This window comes from Clytia hemisphaerica, unplaced genomic scaffold, assembly GCF_902728285.1.
Source record: "Clytia hemisphaerica strain Z4C2 unplaced genomic scaffold, Clytia hemisphaerica genome assembly, whole genome shotgun sequence".
Lineage (NCBI taxonomy): Eukaryota > Metazoa > Cnidaria > Hydrozoa > Leptothecata > Clytiidae > Clytia > Clytia hemisphaerica.
Window position 1 is genome coordinate 1,624,780 of NW_027104551.1, and position 12,818 is coordinate 1,637,597.

At 34.6% G+C, this 12,818-nt stretch overlaps 1 protein-coding gene across 1 annotated transcript; it reads right to left on the bottom strand.

The window, feature by feature from the left end:
* Positions 1-821: 821 nt before the first annotated feature.
* On the bottom strand, positions 822-8,838 carry LOC136822933 (uncharacterized). The gene is made up of 14 exons (XM_067079238.1): positions 8,740-8,838; positions 8,518-8,589; positions 7,680-7,758; positions 7,023-7,103; positions 5,792-5,950; positions 5,503-5,663; positions 5,197-5,354; positions 4,738-4,906; positions 4,449-4,560; positions 3,325-3,643; positions 2,877-2,952; positions 2,581-2,715; positions 1,910-2,008; positions 822-1,491 (listed from the first exon to the last, which is right to left on the bottom strand). Exons 1-14 carry the CDS (start codon positions 8,812-8,814, stop codon positions 1,387-1,389), a joined length of 1,800 nt encoding a protein of 599 aa, XP_066935339.1. The 5' UTR covers positions 8,815-8,838; the 3' UTR covers positions 822-1,386.
* Between the last annotated feature and the right edge of the window lie 3,980 nt (positions 8,839-12,818).

Consider the following 12,818-nt stretch of genomic DNA (forward strand, 5'->3'; position numbering starts at 1 on the left):
GGCGGATGGGTAATCTAATGGCGATTTGGGTAAAAAGGCTCGGAATCCGAACGAAAGTCACCCATTTATTGAACATTTTAGGCGGATGGGTAATTTAATGACGATTTGGGTAAAAAGGCTCGGTATCCGAACCAAAGTCACCCATTTATTGAAAATTTTAGGCAGATGGGTAATCTAATGGGGATTTGGGTAAAAAGGCTCGGAATCCGAACGAAAGTCACCCATTTATTGAAAATTTTAGGCGGATGGGTAATTTAATGACGATTTGGGTAAAAAGGCTCGGAATCCGAACGAAAGTCACCCATTTATTGAACATTTTAGGCGGATGGGTAATTTAATGACGATTTGGGTAAAAAGGCTCGGTATCCGAACCAAAGTCACCCATTTATTGAAAATTTTAGGCAGATGGGTAATCTAATGGGATTTGGGTAAAAAGGCTCGGAATCCGAACGAAAGTCACCCATTTATTGAAAATTTTAGGCGGATGGGTAATTTAATGACGATTTGGGTAAAAAGGCTCGGAATCCGAACGAAAGTCACCCATTTATTGAAAATTTTAGGCGGATGGGTAATTTAATGACGATTTGGGTAAAAAGGCTCGGAATCCGAACCAAAGTCACCCATTTATTGAAAATTTTAGGCGGATGGGTAATTTCATGACATTTTTGAAAAAAGGACGGAATTGGTGACAAATCATGAAATTGTTCAAAAGGTCTTCCGCGTGATGATTGAGTTAAATGGAGCAACATTTTGGCCAAAATTCGAAACACAATTTACAAAAACGAGAATGAAATTAAAGAGATTCTTTACTAAGAGACACTTTCATTTTTATTTTATTGAGAAATTTTATAGATTCTTTAGAAAAAAATATACGGGCATATAATAGAAATGAAATTTCATGAAAATGATATGTACAGAACTCTCGTTTTTCTAAAAAATAAAATAAAAGATAATCATAAAGCCCTTTCGATTGGTAAATAGCAAAGCGTTTTGCCAGGAACACCAATTCTACTTCATTCGTTTGAGAAACAGCATTTTGGGCATTCTATCGAAACATAAATGCCGATTTAAAAACTGCTTGTGGAAAAGATTCTTGAAAAATTGATGACCTTCCAATGCTAAAGCAAAATAATGCCGATCGGCAATTTAATTCGTTAAAAAAACGTGTGTAAACTCTACAATTAATGCCCACAGAAAAAACAGCTAACGAAGTATCAGGTAACGGAAATCGGTGTAGGATTTTGCTACAAAACTGATCTTTTGACATTAAAATTTTGAATTCTGCAAGGTGGTCAGTATGGCAAACATGTTTCTCAATAGAAAGGGTGGATACAGTAACAAAAATTATCCGATTCAGTCCGATGCAACGGAGATGGTCGATTATTATTATTGATTATTTTTTTCAGTATATAATGAACAACAAGCTCTCTCAATCGATAACTCGTTGACGCCTTTTTCATTGATGACGATTTCGATGATGTATGTCAGTACCTTGAAAAAAAATGAAAAAGTGATATAAATAAAATGAACAGCAATATTGGTGGAGAGTATTCAGCATGTAAAAAAGCCTGAAGGTTATTAAGAAAAAAAGTAACGGTATGTAAACTGACAGGGCTAAGTTCTGTAAGGGTCACAAACCACGACAATTTCAAATAGCCGATTATAAGTACCGCTGGTATTCTATATTTTCCTAAGTACGGCAATTATTTGGAAACGTCAACCAGAATTGGAGTTTATGATCGACTGAACCGCCTCTATGGGTGTTATCAAATGGTGCATGGGTCGCGGCGCTCCTAGGTACCTACTCTGCGTATCCAGTCCAAAACTAGTGTGACGTGACGTAATATGAATGATATAATGACCCAGTAGGTCTTTATAGTAAATCAAAATAGCAAAATACTATACTTACGTCAGGGAGGAGGTACTCAGCAATGACAACATCTTGATCTTCTTCTTTGAAGGAACGGTTTAGATCCACTTGTTCAAGGATTTTTGTCAGTGTTCGTATCTTTAAAAAGAAAAGTTTATCTTAACGAAAAAATAAAATCAATATTGACAGGTTAAACAGGTTAAAACAAACATTCCAGTTCCTGAAGAAACTTTCTACTCAAAAATAAATCGAGCTTCATAAGGAATTTCATACTACAAAAGTCCAGGGGCTGCAAATGATTTAAAACCACCTGTATATATCGAGAAAAAAGCCGTGTTAAAAAAATAATTAGAATTAAGTTTCGCCAATGATCTAGATATAAAAGTTAATTTGACGAATTTAGGAAAATTTTTAGGGTAGTCCGCCGAATTCGGTAAAGTTTCTTCTCTCTAACTAGAGACTTATTAAATAATCTAACTAGAGAGTTATTTGCCAGTTCCCTATCAAAAATATGGCTGTTTCTCATCATGTTGAGCACTTCGATGCGGTGTCATTATGTTAGAAAAGAAAGTAGATTTTAACCAAAAGTCAGACTAAAATCAAAATGTACCTAATCCATACTCTTACTAACCATGACCATAATAATATATAATATATCATTACACTTTTTAAGGGTACACTGTATATAATGTAAAATAGTTTTCGCTTACGACTTGATCAGGTATTGTTTTTGAAAACAAATTCATCTTTGTCAATACTCCACATCTGCCATCAGTTACCCTGACATGGATCAGTTCACTCCTTGCAGATTTTTGATGCCCATTTAACATATTAGATGCCTTTTTCTGAAAAATAAGTTTATCTATTTTTAAAAAAATATTTCAAATCCGCATCAAGTAAAATAAGCGACCAAGATCATGTTTTACATTCGACTGATAGTATTATGAAACCACAAAGCCCGATTGTTAAGCGTATATAGCGTAGGACTAGTAATATAATATCTCACCGTGAGTTGATTTGTTCTTTTGTAAATCTCACACATAAAGGTATTGATAACTTGATTATCCAGCATTGCAGTTATTCTAAGACGAAAGTAGATAGTTTAAGGGCATAAACTTTTAAAACTTTCTAGTTAATAGGATTCAAGTAAATTAATTCATTTTTTTTTTCCAATTTCCCTTGAAGATCGAATTAGGAGCGTCAACTACTGTAATAAGATAAAACACTCTTATTTTTGACCTTTTTTAACTAGTTTATGTCTGTTGTGTATGATAAATTGAGAGGAAAAAGTATGCTTTTGACCAACAAAATTCCATGTAGAAACCTTATCTAATTAAGTGTACCTATTTTGAAAAGTTTCTGATGAGGTTTTGACTAGCAAGCGGAAAATACCATTACGTCCTAATCAGAGATCTGCCTTTTTAAGTTTCCTCTATTGGATGATTATACTGTACCTCGATTTGATTTCAGGGATTTTAGTACACCCACAATCATCATTCCAACGCACACACGTGTTGTGGTAGGTGAGGAGGCAATTTGGGCACACAATGACGTCCTCTTCACTATCATCGAAACAAAACATATTATGACTTCGACATTTTGTCTCGTCAAATTCATCCACATCAGCCATGTACACGTATTGATCATTTCCGCATAAAATGGCAATGTCGCATGGAATGTCTTCTTGCCTTGTCAGTCGGTACACGCTTTCACCGTCTTGAACTGCCAGATTTTTATTGAGCCCTACGACCAGCCCAATCAAGGATACCATTGCTATAACAGTTGGAATAGAAGTAACAAAAATCACCGTTAAATACATTTCTATTCTCATTGAAAATTATTTCAAGACTTAAAAAAGTTGATGCGTTGGTTTTCATCAAGAACAGATAGCCAGAAATGTTAGAATACACACTTGAAATTGGACTTTGTTAATATTTGTAAAAAAAGGCTGATTCAAGAGTAAAAATTTTGACAAAAAATATAAATGAAACCTGTTAGGATTTTGCGAGCATAAATAAGACATAAACCAATATTGTGTTCAGTCAATTTCGTACGGTACAGTCGTGTCTCAATAAGTTTCTGTTTTGTCAAGTCGAGTCAAAAGATAAGTTTATCAGTTGATACCTACGATTGAATTGAATCAAGATGAAGATTTATTGGAACCCAGTCATCAGTCATCAGAACAAGTCAGCTTTATAAAATGGGGGGGGGGAGGGTATTACTTCATATTATTTCATTATGTCTCTCCGAGACAAACAAAGAGTGGTTCAGAGTCTAACTCTTTTCTGTTATACGGATGGAGAGAGAGTCAGGTTACACCTACATAACCCTTTCTCACAGTGTTATGAAGTGAAATAATTATAAACTTTTTGTTTAAAAAGTTAGTCTTTCATCTATCAAAAATCAATTGTCTTTTCATGCGATGAAGAGAATTCACAAAAGTGATTAAAGTTAGAATAATTGTTTTCTATATATCTTTAAACCAATTAAAATACGAGGGTTCTAACTCCACTGGACTTTCGCAACATTGCGAAAATTACGAAAAGTCACATAACTTAAGAAATTTTATAACTATTACCGTTACATTCAAATGCATTTGTAAGAAGTGATGCTTCCAAATTGTTAATGTCTTTGACGTTAAGCCATGACTGAAACTTCTTCGGCGATACATCATCTATTCCGTCACATATCTAGAAATAAAGTGGTAATGCATAAAAGCCAAAAACATACATAATCTAGATTGATAAAATTTATAATAATTTTCAAAGAAGGACGGATTTTCCCTTAGAATGAAATATAATTAACATATAATAACAAACGTAGATATATATATAGTATATATATACGATTCAAATTTCAATTCTTACATAGTTATTTAAATCATTTTTTCTCGTTACAGCATATGCTAACGATAGAATTTTGAAAAAATTTTCATAATGCGGCGTTCCAAAGAAGTGGAAGCTCAAGCAACGATGTATTGATCCAAAGAGGATGGGTTCCTTTCTCGTGCCAAACTTTGTTGTTAGATACCGGCATCTAGTGACAAAATAAAATTTTATACTATTCAAAATAGAATATTTACTAGTAAAAAGCTACTAAGAGCATAGAGCTACTAAGAGCATAGAGCTACTAACAGGGCAACAAATATCATCATGACAAGTTTTTGAACTTTTACCCGTAGGTCACTTAAAGTAATTTTCAGTGTACACCATGGAAGTACCACCAAACCATGGGTCCCCTAATTATCGCGGCAGCATTTCTTTAGAGCGGCTTTCAAACACAAATACAAAAAAATAAATGAAATTGAACTTAGATAAAAGGATCACCTGTATTCGATATCTGCCATTGCAACTCTTTGGATTTTTCTATTTCTCTTCAACCACTCCGTGATGATGGAAGCCTTCTTCAGGAATAAATTCAAATGTTCTTCCATTTTGGAAAAAGTTGGAAAGAAAACGTCTACATCATCAGAGCACAGTTTTTCCTAAAACAATATAAGATTATGTTACTTTGAAGCAGCTATGCGAATTATGGATGTATCACGAAATTACTAGATCGACGTAGAGTTGACGTACATACAATCCTCCAAATTGTTAAATTGATGTTTTCCACAAAACGGGAATAAAACTTACGACAGCTTTAATGACTTTATGCTCATGGAATGATCGAAGGATATCGTCCATTTCAGCCACGGGAATTTTGCTTTTACCATGAGGAGATCGAAACAATATTCGACGTGGCCACCAACTGGGTTTATTCTGTTCGACCCACTTCATCGTTCGTTTTGTGAAGCCTAAAGTATTTAAAATCTAAGTTTGTCTACCTATTGCATATCATAATTCTAAGCACTGACCATACTTTTAAGGGTTTTCTACGGTATAAGGTAAATGAATAGATACTTTTTAAAGCATAGGAACTAACCTGTTGATCGATAAGTAATATCACACAGGAGGTCACGTTTCGGGATAACCTTTAGATTATCTTCCCAATCAACATCAAAAGTAAGCTTTTGTTTCTTTGCAGGAGTTTCCTCTTCATCTTCACTTTCACTTTCACTCTCTGAAGATTCTTCTTCAAAGGCTAAAATGTAAATAAAAACAAACCGATGGTAACATTTTTTCTCGATTGACCAAAACGAAATGAGCTCTGATAAGGATGAACCTTTATAGTTCTGGAAAAATGTCTGTCAAACTAGCCCAGTCAAAGCCAATCTGACATTATAATTTCCAAAACGCTGAGCTTGCATAGAGATTGAAGTTATTCGAAAGCTCCATTCAAAACGCAAACAATTCGTTCCAATTCTTAATCGAGACTTTGCAGTCAAAACATTGTAAACTCTCTGGCCATTAAATTGTTTTATTAAAGTGAAGAAATTGCGGTGTTGAATCGAACAACTAAAGTTACGCCGCGCGCTCTCTTTTGTTTTGATCGTTGGTTGAATAACTGCAATCTCTTTGCAAGCTCAGCGTTTCTTGAAGGGAGTAAACTTTTCATCTTCAATATATTTAATTGGAGATGAAAAGTCTCGAGTTAAGTTTGACAAGGGAAAAAAGAAAACGCACATTAGAAGATTCCCCTACACTCCCATTTTAAAACGAAAGAAAGTTCTGACGTCAACTTTATGAAAAAAGTGCCACGACTTCACAAAGTTTCAAATATAGGGGTGTGGCACTCTTTTCGTTGCACGATTTCGCATATTTTTACGAACACGCTAAAGGCCAGTGCAAATGAATCCAGCATTTCATGCAAAATCATTCTAAGTTGGATCAAATGCATGTTGGGTTAGATTGGATTGGGAGTAATTTCACCAGTCTTAAGTTATCAACACGTTAAGTTAACATATTGGACGGCATGACTCGCGAACAATGAGCCCCTCTCCTTGAAAATTGAGGCTTCTTGCTAGGTATAAGGGCACCCTTCGTAATTTAAATTAGATCGTTATGTTATTTTTTATACAAATCCTTTAGTTTTTGAATTAATTGGCATACATATCACAAAATACAAAGAGAATTGTTTTGTTTTTCTCTTTGCTTTCATCTTACCTTAACCCATCCCTCGCCTATAGTTTAAGGGCTTTCGATGGGCAAGCAAAACCTTAACCAACGTTGGCGACGACGGGAACCGTTTAGTAAATTATCTGTATAAGTTATACCTGCGTTATTTGGAAGAGAATCTTTGAATTTTTGAATTATTGCTGGGTCTTGAGCAAATTCTTTCAATCCTTTTGATGAACCTTGAAAAAGCCATTATATAAAATATCAAATATAAATAACCGTAAATACACATAATTAACAAAAATACCCTTCACGTTTTTCTTTTTTTTTCTACAATGACTTATCTTGACTAAATATCAACAACCTTTTAAAAAATAAAGTGCCGCATACAGTAATACATTGATTTCTAAGGAAAAACGGTATAATTCAAAATACAATAAAAATTCTTTCCTCCTTGAAAAGATAATTTTGGATGGGAAAGGCTTTAATAAGCCCAAGTTTAGACAGTCAATTTTCTGTCTTGCCTTTCCTCATTTTTGACTCCTGTCTTTTGATAAAAAATGTGAAATTTTTAATATTGTTTTACAGGGTTTTTCTCTAGGTCCCCTACCTTCTGATCGAGTCGGAATTCGAACTGAAACCTTTTGAGTCATTCCCTTCCTTATTGCTTCGAAGTAGGTTTTAGGTGGAACCTTATTGGCACGATTGGCAAGTGTTTTTTAATACTAATTTCAGCTCATTACAATTTGACTAAATTTCTTTCTAGTGTTTATATCTCCTCGCTAAATACACAAGAAAACTAAGATAAATCTCACCATAACTTTTGATATTGCCATCTGCAGTGTAAGCTAGAACAACGATTGGAGTCCGAGTCACTCTACCCAACTGTCCGACCTGTTAGATCAAACAGTGTACTAATTATAATCAAATTCATGATGACGCTTTTAAATTCAGAATTCCTTTTCTTTACTACATACTAAATTCTTTTAACTTTACATGAACTGGGATTAAAATAGTTACCCTTACTTAAAAAATATCTGCAGTGGAGATAAAAAAGGTTTCAACTTTTGAATCAAGCTGTGATAAAATATCATGCTATAAGATATGCTATAATTTTTTCGTTGGTTGACTCTAAAATTTTATCATCATGACATAAACTGCAGATTATTTTGAGATAAGGTTTACCTACCTTTGGGTTTGCCTATCTTTCCTGAAATCTATCACGTGATCAAATTTAATGATATCTCAAAGTTCAAACTAAGAATTTTTCAAACTTTTTTTCTTTAATTTCAGGTATTAATATTAAAGTAAAAATTTGTAAAAATTTCAAATTTAAAAGAAATTCTCATTGCTTTACAATTAATTTAAAGATTTGAAAAATCATGTTTACATGAAAAAGCTGCAGAGTATAGAAAGTGATCAGAAGCCTTGCAAAGTAAGAAATAATAATGCAGAAAGTGAAATAACTTTTGATCTAGTCAACCAAATGAAATAAAGTTTTCAGGAATCTCTCACTATACCAAAAAAAAACTCAACCAGTCATATGTGCAATCAATCAAAATTTATCTTAATCAAAAGTCACTCTAAAGGGGGTTTCAGGAAAGGTCTATGGAGTGCCAAATTATCAAATAGAAAAAATAAAAATTTTCTTACCTTATTTCGAATTGATTTTAATTTTCCCTTCTCACTCTGCTTTCTCTTAGAAGTATTCTCAATGAATGTAGTCTGAAAGAGACAATCCATATAAATTAAATTTTGTTACTTTTCCATTTATAACAGAATATAACCCTAAAATTTCGATCACAAAATTGCTCTCTGATTAAAGAGAACTAATTTAAAGCCACATTAATAATCATAATTTATAAAAAAACAAACCTTGTTCATTTTATATTGACCATGTGAGCCAGCCCTCCTTTCAAGGTCATTGTTTTGTGCACTACTAGCATCCATAGCTCAAAATAATATTTTATTTCGATATCTAGAATGCAAATAATTATTGATCAGACAAATGAAAAGCAATTTCGTAGAGAGGTCTGAATCCCCAATCAAAGATTTGTCTGAAAAATGGCTGCTTCCATATATAAATGTCATTTAAAATGACAACAAAACTTATTTACAGGTAATATCTAATTTCCTTACTGGTTTTACTTACATCCACTGAATTATGGAGGTATCATAATTTAAGCCCAGGTTTTTAGGTCCCCTCAAAGTTCAATAGAAGTATTTCAAAAATTTGAAACTTGTACACCTTCCTTTAGATCGTTTTTTTATGATTCTGCTAACTAGCTCACGACACTGTATCACGTCCATCAGTAAAAATCAAAAGCAAGCCCAGCTTGTTTGTAAAAGCCGCTGTTAATCAGGGGGCTCAGCTCAATGTCAGTCAGGCACATCCTGGCAAATGAACGGGGTGAGCATTTGCATGGGGTATTCGTCACCCAGTTTAAATGAGATAGGACGTCTCAGGCTAAAAGCATAAAAATGAATAAAAATGAACTTCAAACTGAAAAAGGGAAAAAAGGAAGAAAACTGGGAACTTTATTTTTTCGTTAAAAGTTTCTTCAATCTTCGAAGACAAAATTGACCCATGGAAAAAAAATTTCATCTATGCAGTTCTTTGAAATGAAGCAAAATATTTCCAACCCGGTTCAATTAAACTGGGTATTCGGCTCTATTACGTCACTTTCGTTTTCAACCCCGTTCATTTGCCAATGGTCGCAAGTGAAAAATACCCCGTTCATTTGCCAGGATGTGCCTGACTGAATGTTTTGATTTGCTCATTTTGCCGTACTATTCCCAGGAGATTAATTTGCCGTCAGCAGAATAAGGATTATTTTTGCACCTTTGTTGGTGATTTTTCATCTTGAGTTTATGTCTAATGTTATGGTTTTTTGAAGTGCTTGTTCTAAGAGATGACTGAATTTGATTATTTTTAGTTTTCAAGAGAAGAAATATAACTTTTCTTCTACAAGATTACACTTTAATATTTAAATGCCAATTATGCATGTACCGTAAATCACCGATTAAGCGCCCGGGCGCTTATTTAATTTTTCAGGCTCTGAGGGGGGCGCTTATTCAAGCGGGGCGCTTATTCAAGCGGGGCGCTTATTTTTTTATTTCAGAAATTCGTATATCAACAAATTCGGAATCTGCTTAAACTTAACTTCAAAAAAGGATGAATAAAAGAAAAATCCAATAAGAAACAGAAAAAAAAGAAAGCTAAAAGACCTTGATTTTTATTTTTGTTCTAATTTTTTTCGACTGTTACCGTGAAAAAGGGTAACTTGCATCATTGGAGGCTAACATGCATAGCCCTCAAATGAAAGACCCAGCTGGTCATTAAAATACAAAAATAAATCAAAACAAAAATGGTAGAGTAGAGCTGCGAGCGGAGCTGCATAGTTGTATTTTAATGACCAGCCAGGTCATTCATTTGAGGGCTATGCATGTTAGCCTCCACTGATGCAAGTTACCCTTTTTCACGGTAATCATCTGAAGAGAAATTCTTATCCCGGAAGTTAGCCTAGGCCACCAATTCGAATAAGCACCCCTCTCTTATTCAAAGGGGGGCGCTTATTCGAGCGGGGCGCTTATAAAATTATTTTAACTAAATGGGGGGCGCTTATTCGAGCGGGGCGCTAATTCAAGCGGGGCGCTTAATCGGTGATTTACGGTAAGTTTTATATTATTAATTTCTTTTTGCATAGGTTTTGCATACTTTTCAAGTAAATCTCAACACGGCAATTCGGCCAAACCGGCCTACCTACATCAATCTGCCCATGCAAAATCAAAACATTGACACCCATCTATGGAAGTAATAATAAACATTTTATCCTCTGGGTACTAACCAATTGTGATTTGATTGTCGCAATAGTACGAGAATGCGACAGTTGATTGAATAAGTACTCCACAACAGTTAGAGACATTAGACAGTTTTATCATGTTTTTATTGGCCAGTAATGTACCGTCAACTGCTCCAACTTGGGACGAGTGTACGCATATGGTGTACGCAACATGGGACTTGTTGATATCTGGCCTGTATTTTCACTCACTGTTAAATCTCGTTGACAACAAATTTGTTTTGATAACTCCACCAAGTTTATCAATCATACTTTCTGTCATAACATGTCACGATAGCTTTCACTGATAGCGCACCCTTTTTAACTTTTTGTTTTTTCATTTAAAATGACCGGACGACGCTGAATGGAGAATTAGAGAATGCCTGCCGCCTAACCGCCTACCGCCACCTGATGAGATTAACAAATAGCGATGTGCCTACTCGGTGCGAAAGAGAAATCGTGTATTTTCTAATACGCGGTTCATTGAACTAACTCAACTCAAATCAAATGACTTTGCTTGGAGGTTCGGTGAAATGGTGGTGGAATGTCCATCCGTCCCATGTTGCGTAAGATAGTCCCAAGTTGGAGCAGTTGACGGTAATTTTTATTCAATGGACCGATGATGCGTTCTCCTGTCTCTGCTGAAGAACAACTATCATTAATTGATTGTGTTCGATTGGGTTCAATTGATTCAGCATCTGAACTGCCAATCCACATCTAAATCTCTGATTCCCCCCAACTTCCTGCCTATATCTATGTATATAGTGTGGGAGCAGAGGAGAGGATCCTGATGATGAGCTGGATGGAATTACTGTAGGTGCACATTTCATCATATCGTCACAATATAACAACAAATTAAAAATAACCCAGTTATTTATAGTTTATACCGACCAGGCTGTTTTTGTTGGTACCCCAAATCTTGACGACTAGAGGATCAAAACAAGGACAGATTTACAAACATAAACAAATGCACCAAAATAGAGCCAACCATCAACCAAGTCCAGGGTATATTGCTGATTGCACGGTCCAGGGTAGTCAGTGGTCGATGGCCAGCGTTACTTGCCCACCGTTTCGTCTACCATCTTGGGGAAGAAAAGGCGCGAAAAGAAACATCGAAGCGAACGCCAACGATTTGCTCTTTTATTAGAGCCGTGGGTGCGATTGTGGGCATGCTGAAAATCCGAGTTGAATTATAGTTCACAGACATACGAACGGACATCGGTTAATTTATAGGACCTCTACCCCACCGGGGTAGGTCCAAAAATCTTAAATAATAGAGCTTTAGTAGACGTAAAATGTTCTGTAAATTCCCAATTTTCATTTTTAGCTTCAAAATAAAATAAAATTTGATTTGACACCATAAAATCTTCAAACTTTATTAGGCATGGTGTCACCAATGAAAAAGATTGGAAAGAGAAAACAAAAACTTTTGAAACCTGTCAGTGCAAAAGAACGTTTAGACAAAATTTCTTTATTTTTTTCACTTGCGTTTTTATTCATCCAATTAACCAACTAAATTAAAAACGTAAAAATCACGAAAACAGACACCCCCCAGAGATATTATTGTTTGGAATTGGATTTTTCACCCCCTTGTTGTTTTATGTTGTTAAAGAAACTTTGAAATAAAAAGTGAGGAATTGAAAGTGGTCCACCATAAAATAGAAATGCATCAATTCGCTAAAGTGATAAAATTTGAGGCACATAATCCTCGAGTTATATGATCGAGTTATATGGCTTCGAGTTATGAAATCTTCGAGTTAAGGCCCGTAACTCGAAAAAAAATGAAGTATTTTTATTTCGAGTTATTTTTTAACTCGGTTTTTTTATTGACCATTTTCCTCTTGAGTTATATAACTCGGATTTTTTATTGCAAATAATTTCATCGAGTTATATTCCTCATTTTAACTCGAGAGAAAAATAATGATTTTTTCCATCGAGTTAAAATGTTGTTTTTAACTCGAAATTAAAATGGCAAATTTTTTCATCGAGTTATATAACGTATTTTAACTCGAAAGAAAAAAGGCAAATTTTTCCATCGAGTAAATGATGACAGGCTCTTTTGTCGTCGATTTCCACGGAATAAGGACCGAATTGTCAAATTGTGAACAGAAGAGA